The sequence below is a fragment of the Numida meleagris genome, chromosome 17 (assembly GCF_002078875.1).
Source record: "Numida meleagris isolate 19003 breed g44 Domestic line chromosome 17, NumMel1.0, whole genome shotgun sequence".
NCBI classification, from domain to species: Eukaryota; Metazoa; Chordata; class Aves; order Galliformes; family Numididae; genus Numida; species Numida meleagris.
The window spans coordinates 345,887-366,606 of NC_034425.1; the positions used below are offsets into that span (position 1 = coordinate 345,887).

The 20,720-nt window shown below is 47.5% G+C and overlaps 1 protein-coding gene across 6 annotated transcripts in view; it reads right to left on the reverse strand.

The window, feature by feature from the left end:
• The window catches only part of MYOCD (myocardin), a 229,533-nt gene that overhangs the window by 88,614 nt on the left and 120,199 nt on the right, over positions 1 to 20,720 (reverse strand). For all 6 annotated transcript variants that reach the window (XM_021414981.1, XM_021414982.1, XM_021414978.1 and 3 more), the window contains exon 2: positions 17,658 to 17,887. In XM_021414981.1, coding sequence (XP_021270656.1) covers positions 17,658 to 17,702 — 45 coding nt within the window. In that variant the 5' untranslated portion in view covers positions 17,703 to 17,887. The remainder of the gene's footprint in view (positions 1 to 17,657; positions 17,888 to 20,720) is intronic.

A 20,720-nucleotide genomic window follows, 5' to 3' on the forward strand; every position in this document is an offset into this window, starting at 1 on the left:
TCTCCTCTCCTCTCCTCTCCTCATCCTGGTAGACACAAGGCTGAACACAAGTCAGCAATGAGCCTGCACTGCTTAGAAGGCAGTGATATTCTTGGCTATATTAGGAAAGTGTCCCCAGTAAGTCAAGGTGATCCTTCCCCTCTACTCAGAATTGTTGAGGCTGCACCTGGAATGCTGAGTCCAGTTCTGGGCTCCCAGACCTACTGGAGAGAATCTAAGGGAAGGTTACCAAGATGACAAAGGGACTGGAGCATCTCCGCTATGAAAGGCTTAGAGAGTTTGGACTGCTCAGTCTGGGTAAGATAAAGTTCAGGGGAATCTCAACAATGTCTATAAATACCCGAAGGGAGGATGAGAAGAAGATAGGGCCAGGCTCTCTGCATCAGTGCCCAGAGCAAGGAGAAGAGGCAGTGGGCACAAACTGGAACAGAAGAGATTCTGCCTAAGCATCAGGAAGCACTTCTTAACAGTGTGTGTGACAGAGCACTGGAACAAGTTCCCCAAAGAAGTTGTGGAGTCTCTCCTCTAAGAACTTGACAACCTACCTGGACATGGTCCTGAGCAACCTGCTCTGGGTGGCCCTGCAGAGGTTGCACCACATGGCCTCCAGAAGTCCCTTCTCATCTAAATAATGCTGAAATTCTGTGATACGACCAAGGTGACATAGTGCAGAAATCAAATGCCTACATTCCCTGCCTTTCCTTTCACACCTTACAAAACACATGGGGAGATCATTCTGTAGGAGGAGTGAAGGGATGGCATAGAGAAACTGGTGCAGGTATTTAGTGAGGTGCTGCAGCTGCTGTACACCATCAGTGGTTGTTAGGACATCCCAGGGACGGTTGTTGGATGGGAGTGCCTGAGAGATGGAGAGAGACAGCAATCCCATGCGCTGACGGTGGGGAACATCTGTGAACTGAGAAAAGCAAGCAGAGCAGAAGTGGTGTAACCAGGGTGAGCATACACTCCCATGGGGCTGAGAGGGCACTCAGGGCCACAGCTCAGTTCTTATTGACAGGGCTTCTTGGTCCTGTACCCTCCATAGCCATAGCTGAACCACACTGGCTGACGCTGTGTGAGGAACTGTGCCAAAGAGGAAAGTAAAAATCACTTTTCCAGCCCTAATTCTTCCAGACAACACTACACCAGCACCCAAGGATGAGTGGCTCCTGGTCCCGTCCCACTCCCACTGAAGGACATGGGGGGAGGAGCACTACTATGAATCATCGAAGTGCAGCTGCAATTCTCTGGGGTTCATCTAATGTTGCTGCTTTCCTGTGAAAGAGAAGCAGACCATATTATTCAGAAAACAAAGTGTGTCGGGGAAAGTCACAGCAGCCCAGAACAAGTGAAAGTCAAAATGTCTGGAACAGGTGAAAAGTGCAGGAAAAGGCTTCTCTGATGAAAAACAAAGAGGAATAGATCTCCAAGATCATTAAGATAAAGGCTGTTTGCCTCTCTGCCAGAACTCAGAGCTCCACAAAGCTTCACTCATTATGACCTCCTCTCCTATCTCCTCTTCCCTCCCATGGCCCCCACCTCTTGGCAAAGCCACCTCCACGCAGAGTTCACTCCTCCAGGACCATTGCACAGACGTGGGAGGCTGGAAGAGCTGTAGGTGACCATGCTGACTGGAGCTGGAGTGTGGGCAAAGCTGGTGGAGCAGCTCACAGGTAGTGATGGGGAACCAAAGAGAGAGAAGGGGCTGAACAGCATCTGTGAGAAGCAGAGGCAAAGAGAGATTGCTGCCAAGATAGCATTCCTCAATTTATGGGACAGGAAAGCTTATTAAAGCAAAACAAAGAAAGAAAGAAATTAAGACCTGAAAACAAGATTTGGTCTGAGCAAGGTAACATTCCCATTTGTTTTGCATGTCAGACATTGCACATGCTGAACTGTGAAGCACTGGAAAGGCACAAAGAAGCAAACGTTTTTTTTCCTTTTTTTTTTTTCTTCTGAGTGAATTACAGATTAAATTGTAGATTTCTTCTATTTTTATGGAAATAAACGCACAGTTATTAAAATGTTCTCAGTCAGCTGTAGAGGGTTATGCTATATATGGTTAACAAACTGACCTGCACCCACTGCTTCCATAATGCTCTATTATTTTAACAGGGCTGGCTTGTTGATGCAATCAAAATCGGATTATGTCTCGTGCTGGGTGTCATGAATTGATGCAGGTGTGAGCCCTCCAGCTGATACTGCTTGTACTGTCTTATGGCTTTTGCCTGTTCTCAGAAAGGGGATGGCTGCTGGTGGCTGCATGGGGCTGGCGCTGAAGGAGAACAGATGCGGCGGAAGGGCTGTGTGCTGCTGTGCTTCTGCTCACAGCCTGAGAGGGGTCCAGGTGGGCCTGGAACTGCCCATGGGTTGGCAGCCAGGAAGGAGCAGCGTGAGCCTCTACTTTCCTCTGCCCTTCATCTATCGCAAAGACCGTAGTATACTCACGGCAGGGCCTGGAAGCTGTGTGTCAGCATCAGTGAGAAGAGAAAATGATGCTTATCTGGGAAGAAGGAGAAACCAGCCCCACATTCTTGGGTCAGATGGAGACAAAGATGTACCTGGTTCCCTCATTCCTTGGGGAGTTGGCAGTAGCAGCACTGCTAGTGATGGGGCAGCAGGACCTGGCAGAGCTCAGGGATGTGAAATCATATCTTTCCTTTCTCTTGCTTGAGATGCTTTGATTTATATACCTATTATTAGGTCCTGGCAACTTGAACAGATTTTTAAAGACACAAGGCTGGAGCGGAGAGATAACTCTCTTTATTGCTTTCAAAAACGGTAAATAGAATTTATATTTTTGAAAAAGAGGACTTATAGATCAGCCAGCATAACTTCCATTTCCAGAAAAGTGCTGGGACTACTAATAAAGCCAACAAACCAATACTGAAACAAATTAAGGAGAAGAAATAAATAACATTCAGTGAGAATGTGTCAGATCCAGTCCTTCTATGACACTTGTGGATAGGGAAGAAGCAGCACATATCATCCATCTTCTCTTTAACAAGGCTGTTAACCACAGCTCTCAAAAGCTGATTGAGAAAACATGATCTGTATAAAACTGCTCAAGGTGGTGCAAAACGCTTAGAAAGGCACATGCAGAAGGAGGATCTCACCACGTCACTACGTCCTGCAAGGTACCAAGTGGAGTGGAAAACTGTTTGATAAGAGAGCAATTTGGAGGGGAGCATAGACAAGAGATAGAGCAGGACTGCAATCAGAAGTGACTTCTAAGAAGAACTTAGGATGTGAGGATGCTTACAGAAATAAATGCAGTGAGATTAACTTAGGAATGACCTACACGACATGTATAGCAAAATGCTGTGCAGCTGCTCTGCCAAAGCAGAACAGGATCACAACTTGTCAAGCTTATTGGTGATGCAACACAGGTGTGAAAAGGATGAGCACCGGGCAAGCATGGTGCAGGCTGTGCACATCGCTGAGGCCTCCTGCTCTGCTGGGCATGCCCTCAGCTTGGGTTCCACATCCTGTGGTGCACCACATGGAGGGAGGTACGAGTCTGCTGAAGAGAGCCCAAGGGTCTGAAGGCAAGGCAAGTCATGCAGAAAGTCAGGTCTCCTAGGGATGGCCGTGAAACTGAAGGTCAATTTGGAGAAAACTGGACAGTGGGGAACTCTGGTAAGCTTTTAGTTGTAGAAAAGGCAATAGAATCACAGAATCATATAATCCTTAGAGTTGGAAGGGACTTCTAAAGGTCATCTAGTCCAGCTTCCCTGCAATGAACAAGCATGTACACAGCTCCAGCAGGTGCTCAGAGTCTGGTCCGGACTGGCCTTGAAAGTCTCCAGGGTTGGGGCATCCACCTCCTCTCCGGGCAACGTGTTCCATTGCCTCACTGCCCTTATTGTAAAGAAGCTGAGCATTTTGCTCTCTGTTTCTCAGTTGGGTAAGACTAGAAGTTGCAGGCTTGCACTTCAGGAAGGAGCTGAATGGACAGTGGTTCAGAGTTGGAATCTCCATCAAATTCACTAAGAGAAGGATGGACAGACTTCTGCTAGGAATGACTGAAGGAAAGCTGGCCTTGGGTTTGGGCAGGAGAATGTTTTCAGGTTTCTTCCAGATGTACCTCACACGCCCATATGGTTGTGTGAATTCGTGGGGTGTAGTGCCCAGGCCTACGACAAAGCTGCGATGTTTTCTATCACTGCCTCCCAGACAGCTTCACCAGCTGAATGCTGTTTCTTGTCTAAGAGAACCCCTTTCACTCAGCTCATCTGTGCTCCTGCCACATGAGCCATCCTTCATCCCGCAGAGATCCTTAAGGAAAGCAGCGGTGGATCCCTGCAGACAGCCCAGAGGCACCTTGGGGACTCAGGTCTTCCAAGAATGCTCTTTCTTGCCTCAAAGCACAGCCCATCCCGGCAGCCTTTGTAAACAACACCAAACGAGAGCTCCCTCTGTTTCTCCGGGGAGCGCAGCGCACGGCAGCGCCAAGGAATGTGCCCTGCTCCGCTTGTTATGGCAGTGCTGCTGTGATTTACGCCTGGCGGTAGGCTGCGGCGGAAGTAGCAAATCACCTCCTTCACACAGGCTCAAAAGGCAATTAGACAAATCCAAGGAAGAAATACCCACTGAGGCCATTAAACATCGCGTCTTGCTCCTGGTCGAGGAAAGCCCTGCATCGCTAAGCACTGGGTGAGGGAACTGCGGGAGACTGCTCTGTTTTTCCACATTTCTCTGGCTGGAGGGAGCACCTCCTGCCCTCAGCTGGTGGGAGCAGCCCTGTGTGCACATCTGTCTGAGGGTTAGTGACGAACAGCTGAGGCTGGAGATGGGACAGGAACGCTGTGTCTCAGCCCAGCCACCTCTCGGGCTCTGTGCTTTCTGCTGCAGTTCAGGAGGAGCCAGGAGCCCTGACCCCTTCCTAGATCAGCTCATGGTTTCTGCTGCAAAGCATCAGGATGGGATTTAGCTCCGAGCGCTCTTTGCCAAGCAGGTTCTCTCCTGTGCTGGGCAAACAGCACTACGACAAACTGGCAAAGCAGATGCCATAGCAAGTACAGAAGCATGCTGTTATCTAAGTAGCGCTGGAGTTTTCAGATGCAAATAGCTTACTGAGTTGGATAAAAGTCACAGCAATAAGTGTCCTTTTCTAACTTCACTGTACAAAAATACCTCTGAATAATAGGATTGCGTTTTTCTAAAAATATTCTTTATTGATTTACAGCAGTATCACATTAAAGCACAGCATTGGAGCTCCTTCATTAATGAAACAAGACTCAAAAGTCTCATTATACTAGTGATTTTCATGGAGGAACTCAGTAAGCTATTTTTAATTTTCTCATGGAGTGATGCCAGGAGGATAATATTATGTTCTATAGCAGAGAAATATACTTTCAGACAGATTTGATTGACACTGAAGTGTGCTTGAGTGTTCCACACAAAGTGACCAAGCAGAGAGCAGCTTTATGGTTGGTGTTGAGAAAACCCTGGCAGAAGGACATCCCGGTTACTGCCCCGTCAGCCATGCTCCCCATAGGTACTTGGGGAGGTCAGAAACAAGGGATGGTTCCTCCTCCCTCTCTCAAGGCATCAGGATGAAGCACTGCTGCTGTGCTTTCACACAGGAGTGCTGCATCTTGCCTGGTTAAAAGGAACTGAAGGAAAACCTCTGCCCTTTTCCTGCGGCTCTCATACAGGTTGGAATCCTGTCCCTTACTCAGTTTCCCCGTGGTACTCACTGCACCTTTTCAAGTGCAATTCTCACCCTATTTTCTTCTCTCTTCCATGTCTCTCCACTTTCTTTATATATATTTTTCTGGTACTGCAATCTTGTACCAGGAACAAGGAGCACAAAACATTGCTGTCCTAAGTGACGTACAAACAAGCAAAGCTGCACTTCCAAGCAGGCTGTGCACCTTCAGCTGGAGCAAAGCACAGGCATGATCTCAGTTTCCTTTCTGCTATGCTGTGACTGCTCCTCTTCATATGATACCTATTTCAGACAGTCCCACACTGCAAGGGGCTATTTCAGGACTAACGAGGGGCTCTTATCAACTTTCAGGCTCATTTTCAGTGAAGCAAATTGCTCTGCTGAGTGAGCAGGATCGCAGCACACGTGTCAGGGGCTGCCCGAGGCATTCGAGGCAGAAGGACATTTAAAACCATGTTTCAAACTCTGGTTCAGTGCCTAACAAAGGTAGCCTCCTTCCGGGCATCTAGAGCAAAGCTGCTAATTTTTCCCGTTGAGAGTCTGAGGCTGCACAGAACTCAGGGCAGCAGGTGTCCATCACGGAGATAAGTGGGATGTTTTAGAGCTTCCAGGTGCATATTTGGGTGACAGCAGCCAGAAAGCTTGGAGAAAACACAAAATGCAGATGAGAAGATTGTGTTATCCCCTCTATGGTTTCAACAGAAGCATCAGGGAATGGGGAAATCTCACACCTTCTCAGGATAGCTGTTCCCTTTTGATCCTGTTCCCTGCTGGAAAGTGCCTGTGTCTTCCTCTCGTCTTTGGTGTTTGTTCAGAGCTCACCAGGGTGGCAGAGAACCCTCACAGCAATGCCAGCACAGGTAATGCCCAACCATTATCTTTACACAGCACACACAGAGACCCAGGCTCTGTACGAAGCTCAGGTAAACTGTACAGCTCTCTCAAATTATGCTCACCTGTCCAGCAGATATTGCAAAGTTAAAGTCAAAATGAGCTGCCAAGTCTTATATCAAGTAGCCAGGCTGCACTGGCAAATATCTGGAAGCCAACATCATGCTCACTCTTGGAAGTTCTTATTTTGAGCAATGACTGTGCTAGTACAGCAGGCAGTTCTGGGCCTTACATCTCGAAAAGCTGAAGTGATCATCACAGTTGCGTACACTTGTCCCTGCCCTTGCCATACCCATCATGGCATTTTAGCTTGACTGCGGCATCTTGGGGTGAAGCAGAACCATTCTGAGATGTACCTGCCTGTGAAAACTTCTCATCAGCACTGAAGACACTCTTAGTCCAAAAGGAGCCTCTTGGCAGCACTATCCTCTGCTTCCAAACGGGCCTCAAATGCAAACAGCTGGTCCTAATTCTGAAACCCCAAGAACCACAGGACGAGACTGCAGCATGCTTGAAAGCACCTTCAGGAATCTCTGGCAAGATCTCCATTGTGACAATGATGTTTATGGACTACATGTATCCATCAGGAAGAGATCTGTCATGTTTACGTTAACGTTACGATTCTTCTTGTTTTGCTAACATCTCTGCTAGTAACCATGTTCCTTCTGAGCACTGCTTCGGTGGTTTGCAAATGCATCCCTGAGCACAGAACGTGCAGTGCTTCTCCTGCTGGCTTCACATGAGTCCTGTAACAGATTTGGACAGCAATACTGTAACAAATCCACAGCCACCTTGGTCTCCATGCCTGTCACAGTGCAGCAGACCATGGCTGCTCATAGCTGCAGGCGACAGCGGCCCTGGCAGCCCAGTGTTTCTGCTGCTTGGGCAATGCTCCTCTGGTTGTGAACAGCCTCAAGCCTGTTCCAGGCTGCTCTGTGGTCCTGCAGCGCTTCTCACTCCTATTCCCCTTGCAAACACAGGGGCTCGTTGCCAGGTTTTATGGATGTGCTGTTTGGCCAGCCTTCTGGTGCCATCTCATAATTAGTGACCATATACGTCCTGGCCCCTTCTTTTCCTCTTGTCTTTAGCGTCCCAGGGTAGCTGGAAGCTACGCCTTGGTGCGAGCAGCTCAGTGTTTACTTTCACATTTCCAAACAATCTCTTGCATCTTGACCAGTTCAGCCATCCTTGGCCAAACGACATCCTGCTGAGGACAATGTCTATTGTCCTGCATACTGCTCGCTGGCCAGAGGAGCGCTTCACATCTGGTATGAGCACTGTGGGACTGTGGCTTTGGGAGAAGCACCCATAAAAGGAACAAATCAAAGTTTGTTACCTCAAGCCGGTTAGTGTCGGCATTCGTGGGCAACAGCAGTGTGTGCTGGACCTCTAAAAACCATCTGCAATGGCAACATCAGCCCCTGCAGCTCTGTCAGTGCCTCCTGCAGGTCCTTGTGGGCACCTGCGGCAGCAGGAAGGTGAGGGCGATGAGCACAGCGGTGCTGGGAGAGCTCAGCAGGGCCCATGCTCTTAAAGTATGTCCCTCCCTGCAGCCTTGCAGGAGATGACATTGTGGATGCTGGGACAGCTGCTGCCATTTCTGCAAACAGGGAGCTGTGTGTTCCACAGTTACTCAGACACAGATGGTGATTTGTTTGCAGAATCTCCAGGATCTTCATCTGATTTTGGATCCTTCCGTTGTGATGGGTGTCAAAGTATTGTAATTACTAAAGCCTTAAGGGGGAACTAATTGAGATGATTTCCTTCCTTACTGTAAAAAAATAACCAGCAAAATCCAGGGAAATAAAGTACCAGCAATGCAGCACAACTGGGCATGAGGAAATCCGTGGCACAGCCAAGAGTCTTTCCAGATCCCAACTACCAAAATGTCCCCCCCACAAAGGATTCTGTGAGAGCTCAGGGAGACAGGGCAGAAGGCGGCATCAAGAAGGTGGGAAAGCAGAAAATGCAGCCATATGGTAAGGAAAGCAGAGGTCTTATCCCGGTCCCAATAAAAGCCTGGTGAAGTAACCACACTGACCTCTTGTGTCCCCACATCATAGCCTCCAGCCCCCAAGCAGCAGGATTTAGGAGGACAAGGGAATAAAGTCACGGCGGCAGAGATTTGCCGTTCCTTCTGGGAGCTGTCATGCAGGAGAAGCAATGTCTGTATAGCCCCAGGGTTGCAGCAGTAGCTATGGGGAGATTTTGCTGCTGCTCAGCAGCCTCAGAATGAGCAGCCTTCTCCCTGCAGCGTTCTCTACATCCACGCCAGAAACTGAGGTCTGATTTGGCCCTAAATGCATATATGACAAAGACACAGCTGTGATCTTCCTCTCTTCTCATTTTAAAATACATGAGCTGGTTTGCACAGCCCGGGTATGAAGCTTTTCTCATCCATGGAGCTGTACTCCAAACGCCACCCCAGCTCAATTCTGGGAAACAGCCACAGCGCTAAACATCTGCATAGACGGATTGTGCCAGATGTAACCAGAAGATGATGCAGCACTGGGGCTGGAGATGGATTCCTGGAAGTCCCCTCCACGCCCGCCCAGAACCAGCCCTGAGAAAGCTGGATCCACAGCAAGAAACATGGGAACAGAGTGCGAGGGCAACCATCCGCTCCCCCGGGAGCCCGTGCTTGTCTCACCAGCAGAGCGATGGGCACACAAGGGAGCACCAGGGCAGGCCGAGCTATTGTCACAGGATCGTCACGGGCAGGAACTAACCCTAGAGACCTTCCTGGCTGGAGATCGGCCGTGGGAGCAGGCTCTGTGTCTGTCCCACCGCGCTCTCTGGTGCTCCCCAGCTCTCCATGAGCACTGTGGCTCTGGGCACACACCAGGGCTACCTACGCTTCACTCTGCGCTGCTTCCAGGGCTGACAATTTCCATGGAGTTGATTAAAAAAAGAGCTTGCACTGCCCCACAGAGAATGTCATGAGGATGATGTGGTGCCGTGTGGTTTCTGTGCTGTTCCTCTGTAAATTGTGCAGAGGTCAGACAGCTCAGAGCGAATTGCCTGCAGGGTTCCACATGCACACGTGCACGTCCACTCTCACAAACTCTTGCGCACACAGACGCAGACAGGACTTACGTACTTACTTTCTTCGTTGCCTCTTAATTTAAAACCCTATTCAGAGTGAAAATGTCTGTTTCCTCTTTGTGAATGGACAAATCTAACACAGACGGCACATTAACTGGAAACATCTTTTTTTCCAGTATGTTCATACATTCATTCTCTTCAAGGACAGAAGGTGCCATTTATGATCCTCCCTTCAGCGTTCCTGATCACAGAATCATAGAATCATTTGAGTTGAAAGGGACAAGATGTCAACCAGTCCAACTCCTCAGGTGCTCAGAGCCCCATCCAGTCTGACCTTGGGTGTCTGCAGGGATGGGGCATCCATGACCTCTCTGGGCAACCTGTGCCAGTGCCTCACTACTATCTTCTAAATCCCCCCTTCTTTCTGGGCTGCAAGGGCACCTTCCTGGCTCATACCCAGCTTGCCATCCACTGGTACCCCCAAGTCTTTTTTGGCAGGGCTGCACTCAATCCTTTCACCCCCCACTTTGTATGTGGGGGTTGCCACAACCCAGGTGCAGACCTTGCATTTGGATTTGTTGAACCTCTGGTTCCCCTGGCCCACTGCTCAGCCTGTCTGGGTCTCTCTGGATGGCATCCCATCCCTTGGGTGTGTCAACTGCACCACGCAGCTTGGTGTCACGTACAAGATCTTTATTACTTGGTGATCTATTTCCTAAAAGCTGTGACAAGTCACCACATCTTCCTCTCCTGCCAGTACTACAAAAGAACTAGTTGAAAGACGATCAGTGTCAGCAGTGACGGATCTAATGAAATGTGCTGAGGTGGAGCAAGGCTGACTTTCTTTTAATTGCAATGAAGTCTGTGGTACTTTTGTCTCCTATGACAGCTCTCTGTGACTCCCTTGGGATTCCTGCTCCAAATGAGAGCACTGGGAAACCAAATATGAAGCAAGCACCAGAGAAAGTTTCTTTGAGGCTTCTGCCTAAATTTGTGATTTCTTTTTATATAGGAATGGATCGTTTGGAAGGAACCCACTAATTTGAGCTGAAAGCGTTCAAGTGCTGCAGCTTACACTAAGTCCCTCGGTAAGCTGGCCTAATTTCTTAGCCAAACTGCACCTAACTTCTGTTTCCAGACGACAGACCCAGATAGATCCAGATTTGAATCCAGATAGATCTATAACCATTCCCCGTTAGATTTCATACTTGGGTATGCACATGCTTGCTCATTATAATGCTGTGAATATCCTCATTAGCTCCAGAAATACTCACAGATCACGAAAGCAGCACAGGAAGAACCACAACTGCAAATAACGTAAAACAGAAAAAATGGAAGCTCAGCATAGAGACATGAATGCTCTTCCCCCGTGCAGCAGGGAAATGAAATCTTATGATTTCTGACACACTGTTTTGTGTCATGGCATGGTTACCAGAGAGGACAACAGGCAGAGCATGGATGCTGAGTGCTAATGCTGGTCTGATGTTGGTGTGAGGAGATCCAGACCCCCAGGGGCTCAGTCATAGAACCATAGAATCATAGAATGGCTTGAGTTGGAAGGGACCCCAAGAATCATGGAGTTCCAACTCCCAAACCACCCAACCCAGACCTTCTGGGTGCTGAGCAATGGTCCTGACCAGGGGGACATGCAGGTAGACTGCAGCCTCACCCCAGGAATGGTCCCACTGAAGGTAATGGAGGAGCTGCTGGGCCTCAGCACTGTTGTGCTTCGCAGTACTGAGGCTGTGATAACCAACAAGATGGGGCCACCCGTGGAAGCTCCTCCAGAGCTGGTTCAGAGCACACTCCTGAGGTCAGCAGAGATGAAATGACAGCAAGGACAAGGAGAAATGACTGCCTCCATTTCAGTTTGGTTTCTGAAGGAGGAAACAAAGTAGTAGCTTTGACACATAATGGGATGAAAATCCTCAATACACCTCAAAGGATACTTGAAAAATAAACCCAGAAACAGTAGTTTCACACTCATAATCCAATTGTGTGAGGGGGTAAAGGTGGTCACACAGAGCTAGGCATAGCCTTGTTGTTGGGTAGAGACTGGGCAGCTGGATGCAACAGAGAGCAGTGCCAGGTCTGGATGGGGCAGAGGGGAACTGACTGCACCCTGCCACCCTCCTAACCCTGCAGAGAAGGGAACCCTGCCTGGGGAGCATGAGCAGAACACCTCCATGTCCAGTGGGTTTCGGGGCTGGAAGGTGAATGTGGGACTTGACACGTGAGAAAAAAAGACTCAAGGTGATTCTCAGTCTATCAGGCATGTGGCTGCAGGATACAGAGGTGCACCTGCCTGTAAGAGGAGAGCTTTGCAGGGTTGGCCATGTCTGCAAGCATCCCCATGTATTAGAAGCTGGGAGAAAACAGTTCTGCAGTGGAGTTCTCTCCCCACCAGCCACTTCCTTTACCCTTGCTGACTGCAGCTAGCAAGGGCCAGGAGCCAAGAGCAATGCTGATCATGAGGTGTCAGGAAATGTTTTCCATGACTTTATCCTTAAAATGACCCCTTGTAGACATTTTGCTCAGCAAAAGAAGGTCCTGCCCAACGTCTGGGGGCACAGAGTAACGCAGACCCCCAAGGAGGAGTAATGGGCCACTCAGTGAACTCCTGTTAAAGTGACACCTAAATTCCAGGTGGCCAACAGGGAACAGAGTGGGACAACGACCAACTGGGTCCACGGCAGGGTCCTCTTCTGCTGCTGCTTCGATCACTCATCCAGACTGAGAACTTGGGAGACTTTTGAAATGTGCAGGCAGGTGGGGTCCCACCTGCCTGTGTTAAGGAAAAAAAAACAGATCCTAGAAGCAAATGAACCTCTCAGAGCTTAATAGAAAAGTGATGTGTGAGGTGCTCGTGCAAGTGAGATGCAGCTCAGAACTCTGTTATGGAAATTGTGCTTTGTGACACATATGTTATGAGTGACTCGTCCCAAAACCATGCCAACGTGTAGGTGCTGCTATCACAACATTCGATGACTTTAACTTACTGTGAGCGTTCTTGCGATAGATCGTGGAAAACCTTGCTTGTGCTATCTTTAGTCACTGCAGTGTTTCACAAGTCACTCACAGCTCTAAAAATACAGTTTATATCATTGGATTCCTGGAATTCTTTTAGTTCTTACATTCTGATTTAAGTGGCATTAAAGCTCGGCTGTGCGGTTCAAGGCTGCAGGCTGATATTTCATTGTGGATTAGATATCACCTGGGTTCAATAGAATGTTTGCAATATTTATTTGATTTGGATCCAAAGGTAATTTGGAAAATCTTCATGTAGATACACCTCGTACCTGGCTATGTGGAACAAGGGCTAGATTTTGTTTGGGACTAGATAGTAATTTAATAACCTTTCCAATACAGAATTAATCTAAAACACATGCTCACCACAAGAGCTGAGAAGGCTATTTAGGGTTTTCTCCCCAAAACCTGTAGATACCTTTCCTCTTCTGGCCTATGCACTCTGATGTTGTGATGACTTCTGGGTCAGACATCTCTCTCTTCTTTATTTTAGCTTTACCTACAGGTCTTTCATAAAAGTTGTTGATTCAGGAACACCAAGAGCAAAAAAGTCTTGACCTCCCACTAGCCTTTCTGGATTTGATTACCAGCTCACCAATGGCTGATAGTTTGAGCAGAATTTAATGCTTTAATTTTCCTTGATAGGGACTATGAAGCACTTTACCTTTTTTTTTATCCCAACTGGCAGCTCAACAAAGCCCTGCAATAAAAAGCTCCATTTGTGTAATAAACTGTTGTACATCTACTACTTATGAACACGGGCCCTGAAAATGTGCAACCTTTCTGCACATTACATTAAACGCAAACCAGATGGGCACTTGAAAATCCTCCCCTTTGTTGCAAGGGGCTAAAGGAGATGGTGGTCAGAGGGTCTACTTCACTGTACAAATAAACAGAAGAGTTTAACTACATTATTTTCCAAAATCAGCAATGGAAAACCTATGTGGAAACATTATGAACAGTTAGCAAACATGCAGCTGAACTGGAGTAGGCACAAGGGGAACTGTTCAGCTCTCTTAAATGCAGCTGTCTAAATGGCAGTGGTAGGGTCCATCTCATGCAGCTTTCTGGTTAGTGGCCTCTGGCCCCATGCCTACAGACCAGATCCATGACCTGCTCTGACACCCGAACATGGAGATACGTACTGATATACTTGGAGAAACAGATGGGTAAAATGAAACTCTTCCCTATCACATCTCAGCCAGAACTGGTCATGTAAAGTCCAAAGTCACTGGAGAGAAGCGGAAACCTCCAGAGGGGACTGAGTCCATTCTGAGCAGGGTTTCGAAGGCAGAGAAACCTCATAAGATCAGATAGACGTCACATTAAGGTAATTCTTTAACTGGAATACATCTCACTCTCAGAGTCCTAGGGACCAGGAACAAGGGATAGCAACACTGAACCAAGGACTTTACTATATCCGGTTGTACCAGAAGATGCTCAACACCTCACACACTGAGCACATGTACTGAAACAGCTTTTGAGGAGCTGTTTGATAGCAAGTAACTCCTTCATGTCCTCTCGTCCCTACTTATGATTACCAAGAGGTACTACAAAATTCCTTCTGAAACCCACCTGGCTAAACTGACACCCGCAGAGAAGTGCTTACATTCTCACTACCTTCCCTAGGGAGGTGTGGAGAGAGTCACACAGGAGATGGACAGGGTAAGGATAGTCTTGATGCAAGCCAGTGAAGATGAGCAGAGGAGTGTTGTACAGGTGTTCCCATGGCACGGAAGCCATACATAAAGAAGAGGTGTGCAGCATGGTGGGATGAGATGAGATGAGATGAGATGAGATGAGATGAGATGAGATGAGATGAGATGAGATGAGATGAGATTGGATGGAAAGCAGGATGTTATCCTGAAGAAAATGACCCTGGGAACATCGATTCTTTAGAGTGCTATCACTGGCCCTATCCCTGGTCAAGACCCAAGAAGGTTTTAGGTGGACCTGGAAGGGAAAAGCAGCTTATGAATCATGAGGCTGCTTAAGGTATTGTTGGGAACTCTTATCTTACCAGTGTGCAACTCAATTCATTACTGAGGCTGGGTGGAACATTTGCTGGGGGTGAGGTTGCCTGGTTGAGCTCAGAATGACCTCTCCTGGCAAGGCAAAGTGCAACAGCTCATAGATCCAGTACTCAGCCAAAGTGCATATACAGTGGCTAGGCTGGGAGGTCTAGGTAGAGCTCATCTCTAAATCCAGTATCATTAGTGGCTTTCAAAAGAACCACAGCCATGTTTGCCTTAGACTCTTCCAGAACAGCTGTTCACAGCTCTGCTCAGTTCAGGCCAGTGTGGACCATAGAATCATAGAATCATAGAATTGCTCAGTTTGGAAAGGACCTTCAAGATTATCAAGTCCAACCGCAACCTAACCATATTGCTCTAACAACCCACCACTAAATCATGTCCCTGAGCACCACATCCAAACAGTTTTTAAACACATTCAGGGATGGTGACTCAACCACCTCCCTGGGGAGCCTGTTACAGTGCTTAACAACCCTTAAACCAGAACTTAGGAGGAGAAGATGTCATTGAGCATTTAAACACCATGGCCTATGGGACTGGGCACAGTTTTGGTATGTCATGGCAGAAGGGCAGCCTGACAATGTACCTTTCCAGGGGCAGAGAAGGGACAGAGGCTGGGGAAGAGCTGGGCAGGCGGGTGTCAGGATTCCTGCTCTGTGTATGTGTACCAGTATCCCCTGTTCTGAGCAAACGCACCCAGTCCAGGGTTTTTGTAGGTCCTGCTGGATGGGCTTTCTCCTTTCCCAAAAGTGATTTATTTTTACAAACTTAAATGAAATCTCCTTAGCCATTTCTGAATAATACAAGAGTTAAAAAGACTACTTTCCTATTTAAAGATATTCTAGCTAGACTGTTTTCATTAAATCAAAGTTAAGTCAAATAAAGACTGTGATTTGAAAGTTCAGACTCAGGCAGGAGCTCTGAGGAGCAGTGCCCTTGGGAGATGGGTGTCTGTCCAAGAGTACTGAACCCCACAGATCACCAGCTGGAGGGCTCCGCTGGGAAGAGCATGGGACACCAGTCTCCTCAGTGGTGATGAGATAAAACACAGTAGGGCTGACAACTACAGATGCTGCTTACATCCCCTTCCTTCCCACCATCCTCAGCCACTGTCTCCTTCAGTGGTATAGTGTTGGATGGTGGGTCCCTGCTCCCTCCTGCTGCTGTCCTCCATGCATTTGTGGGGTGGAGGAGAATGGCAAATACACCTGCACAGATAACCTTCATGGGGCTGGGAAACAAGCAGACAGTGACTTTTTCTTTTTCCTCACAGCAATCCCCCAGGTACTGACCTTCCACAACAGGAGACAGGATGGAAAGCCTCTGCTATGACAACCCAATGAAAGGCACCAAGTTGGACAAGGAGGCTCTGCCTCAAGGGTACAAATCTGCTTCGGGACTCTGTGGTGGCTTACAGGGCAAAGGCAGGTGACTGCTGTGTACCACTGCGGAGGGCCACCTGCAGAGCTGGGGATGCCACCCTTCCTCTCTTCCCTGCTGAGTGCTCATCAGGTGGCTCTACCAGCCTAGCTGGAGCTGTCCCAGCAAGGAACATGACATCAAAGGCAGGCCTGGGCATCACATGAGATGTGTGCCACTTGGAAGACCCACCTGTTCCTGAGATGATGTGAGATGAAAGGAGATGACTGTTCCTGAACAGGGTCAGTAGGAAGAGCCAAGTCCTCACATTATCTGAATGTGGTAAAGAAAGGTAAAAACAGCAAAAGGAGGAGAGCAAAGGGCTGGAGGAATGCCCAGACTGTGGGGGCACTTCTCACTTGGAGACTCTGCAAACAACCCATGCAGGAGTGGAGCCATGTCCTGATGGACCACCAAGCTGATGGCCATGTAGGGCATGAGTCTCCAAGAAAATGGAATTGGAAAGCTATAGAGGAAATATGAATTTTATGCATCACCAAGCAGTCATCTTCATCCTTTCACAGGTCTACATCATTATTGCCTGTGGTATCATGTTATCTTAAGAATACTTCAGTATCTGAGACTGTAGGAAAGAAGTGCACTCATTGGTGTGACTTAATCTGACTGTGGGCAGAGTCTGGGCCCAATTCTCTGCTGTGTTATTCCAGCCTGACACCAGTACATTGCCATGATGACATCATTTGGATTATTTCTGATTTATAGTGATTGAGAAAAATTGAGTCCTGTACAATAATGCAAACAATCAGAGACACAAAGCAAAAATAGTGCCTTCAAACTGCACTTTCACATTGCATGATATTTTGAACACTTAATATTGAAAGCCTCAGAGTGCATAAAGAGGAATTTTCTTCATTTCTTATATTATACAGTTGCCTGAAAGAAATTGCAAACAACTCCTCAGCCTGAATATCCTTTGCATAGGCTGAATTGTGTTGTTTTTTTTTTTTCTATCAGCCGTCTTCCAACAGATCTCCACTGAAACCTGGATCAACGTCTGCCAACACGACTAGTTTCTGGACACGTGGCCAAGGAAACAAAAATGATCGTTGCAGAGGCCCAGGCCAAGTTCTGCTCTGTTACACTGATCTGAAGCAATTTTGCTGAACATGAGATTGCTTGAAGCATCCAGCACTCTTTGAGAGCAGAACAAGTCTATCAGTATGTTTGCAACCAAAAACCTGCTCCACTGACCAACCTCGCATCACACTTACTCCCCAACAAATTCCATTACTACCATCAGAAAATCAGTCTCTTCCTAAGACCTTGAAATGCTACATTTCAGCCCAAAATTATAGCAAGCACTTGGGTGCAAAGAGCATGACAGCTACCTCACAGCTGACAACAGTACTCAAGCACGACGCAGAGATACTGAGCTGAGGAAACATTTCCATTAAATCTTAAAATGTTGTCACCAGAAATACCTTCAAAAACATCACAGAAAAAATAACGGTGAGCCACAACCCAGCACATGCAAGAGATGCTAATCAGCACTGACCCAGTTGTGCACGCCCACTTTCCCCCTCTTGACACCACTGAGAGGCACTCACCATTCTTCCGCTCCGCAAAGGGGGGTGGCTGGAGCTTGGTGCCATCCCTCACTTCACCAGCAGCCTTTTCTTTGGCTGCCTTCTCTTCTTCATTTCCACTTGGGGCACTTTTGTGGTCCGAGCGATCCTGTTTGAGCACACCATTCATCACCGTGCCTTTAGGGACCGCTCCAGATTCTGACTGATCCACTTTGGATGCTCAAATGGAGAACCAGACACCAAACTGACCTCTGGAAGAGAAGAAGAGCAGGTAAGAACGAAGCTCCCACGAAGCTCTCAGGAGAGTGAATGAAGACTGGTGTTTGTAAAGCAATCAGACTGCAGACGTGCATTAGCGAGATTTCAGAGGAAGGCTTCAGGATTTGTTACTGCTTGCTTGATTCTGTTCACCGTGCCTGCTGGGTATACATCCTCGGCTGCTCTGCTGGACAGATTTCTGACCATAAGCACCAGATATCTGCAGAAAGCCAGAGGTGCTGTGAAAAAACACAGTCAGGGAATCCGCGTAAGAGAGCTCTTGAACTGTTCAAAAGGCAGAACAGATCTATAAATGGAGAACAACCTTTCTTTATGTAAGGCTCTGGTTAGCTGAGCAAACTGGGTGATGGAATTAGTGCACACAACACAGAAGAGGCTGCTAATTGCATGGCACGGACAGTAAATGAGAAATAGCAAACAGCAGCTAGCCCTTACACCAGAAAGTGTGCCAACACCCTACAAAGTAAAATATGCATGCAAAATTATTCTTAGATTAACATACACAGTGGAGTTAAAGAGTTTATGAAGAATTTCACCAGATTAGGTAACAGTTTTTGAGAGTTCTTGGAGGACAAGAAGGTTTGTTTGTATGCATACTACATTGTTCTACTATGAGTTTTATGCAGGGTTTGTCAAAATGCATCGGGAAAACTCCAAGGAAACTGTAAATTCACATTACACTTCCACAAAACATTTAGGGAAGGAGGGAGCTTCCCTCGGTGACACTCATACCTCACTGGAGGGAAGGGAAGGATCCAGCTCACGCCAAAAGTCTTTGTGGGGTGTAGGCACGTGAGTGGGCAGGAGCTGCTGACACTAAGTGCAGCCACACAAAGCTGCAAGAATCATTTCAACAAACTGTTTTGTCCAAAAAAAAAATAATCCAGATGCTAAGTGAAAGTGAATGCCTGTAAAAATCAGCACCAGCTCCTAATGAGTCCCATCAGGAAAGAGCTGAGGAGAGCTAAAAAAGGTCATTTGCAGAGAACAAGAATAGAAAAGTGCAAGATTGATTCAGTGATAAAATCTGATTTAATACAAAAAAACTTACCAATTTACTGTATAAGGAAGTAAGAGTAGTGTGTTGTATACGATACCATCTCCTCCACGCTATGTATGCCAGGACTTTCTCACACCCCTCTTCCTACCCTGCACCACTCAGATTTTGCCATCTGCTTTCTCCTTCCATCCACCTCTGTGCCCACCCCAGCCTGCCCTCACCACTGCCCCTGGCCACGTGCCATTGGCAGCAGGTCCATCTGCGTCCATCTGTCCTGCTTTGTGCTGCATTCCATTGCCAGGTGAGATTGTCCAGGTAGGTGGTGGGTGCCATTTCCTTGAAGACACTCAAGGTCAGGCTGGATGGGGCTCTGAGCACCTGATGGAGCTGTGGGTGTCACTGTTCATTGCAGGGGAGTTGCACTAGATGACCTTTAAGGGTCCCTTCCAACTCAAGTGATGCTATGACTCTACGATTCTATGAGTTCGTGCGGTGCCCATGCAGTGCTCAGGGAGGAAGTCCCAGGTGTGCCCATATTACTTTATTGCTTTGCAAATGGGACATAAGCCGTCCTCATGCGCAGCCTCTGGCACAGGCTGTGTCCTTACCCAACCCTGGTGGCTAGCTCTGAAATAAAATTCAGAACCTTGCTCAAGCAGAATCCAGTCCTTACCTGAACAAAACCCCTCACCAGTCCCTCCCTTCATCCTTATGCTTCCCACCATTGCCTTTCCCACTTGTCTTTGCACCCCTTTCCCCACCTCCTATGCTCAATAATTTCTACCAAAGCCTGGCATGCTATATATTACACACGGCTATGCCCTGGAAATGGCCTTGCAGGCACCCAGACAGGCCAGGACTTCGCTGCACACCAAATCTTTGAACTGATGTTCTCAGTTTCCAACTCCACGTGGGCATTTTTAGCTCCCTTGGGCAGCTCATGGTCTCGTCTCCAGTGGTGCAATTGCTGTGCACTGCCCCATCCCCACCGCGATGCTCAGCTGTACGCCCATCACCGGCGGCTGTGGGGCTGTAGACCCACTCTGGCAGCATTATCTCCAAAGCTTTCTATTCAATTCATGACTAACGTGGAGCATGCAATAAGTGTTTACATTACTTCTTTAAAATGTACATTTTTTAACTTTTAGAAGTTGCTGATATAATGCATCTTTCCAGTGGAATAGTGGGTGATGACAGGACAATCCAGCAAACTGCATCTGCTTACAAAAATGAGACTTTGTTCAACTGAACACTAAATCTTTGATAAATTAGTCGGGGCTTTGGTGACGTACATGTTGAACCAATATGACAGTTTTATATGGATTATTATTATTAATGTTTTTGAAAAATAGAGAGCGTGAGCCAGACATCCAGTGCTGAAGCTGCAAGACCACCAGCAGAGGCAAGAGTCTTTCAGGAAGGCTTCTTCCAGGCACTGTGTACAATCTTTTTGCACTCAGAGCATATGCAACATTTTAATTTGCAGTGATTGTACCGAAGTCCTTTCTGTCTGAGCCAGGAGGTCACGCTGCGGCCCCGGCCATGCATGCTTTCACAACACACTCAAGTACCACTGGTTCAATGGTGTTTTTTTTTTTTTTCTGAAGTCAAATTTGGCCTCAAAACATTCCACACTGTTCACTCACTTCAGCCTGAACTGATTGTATTTATAAAGCTTAAGCACACTTTTGAGCCTCAGAACACATCTCCCATCAACCACTACTGCCAACACATAAATTGCAAGGCTGTACACAGTACAGGCTGTCCCCCATCTCCTTCTGCCTATAAATATTAAATTCATAAAG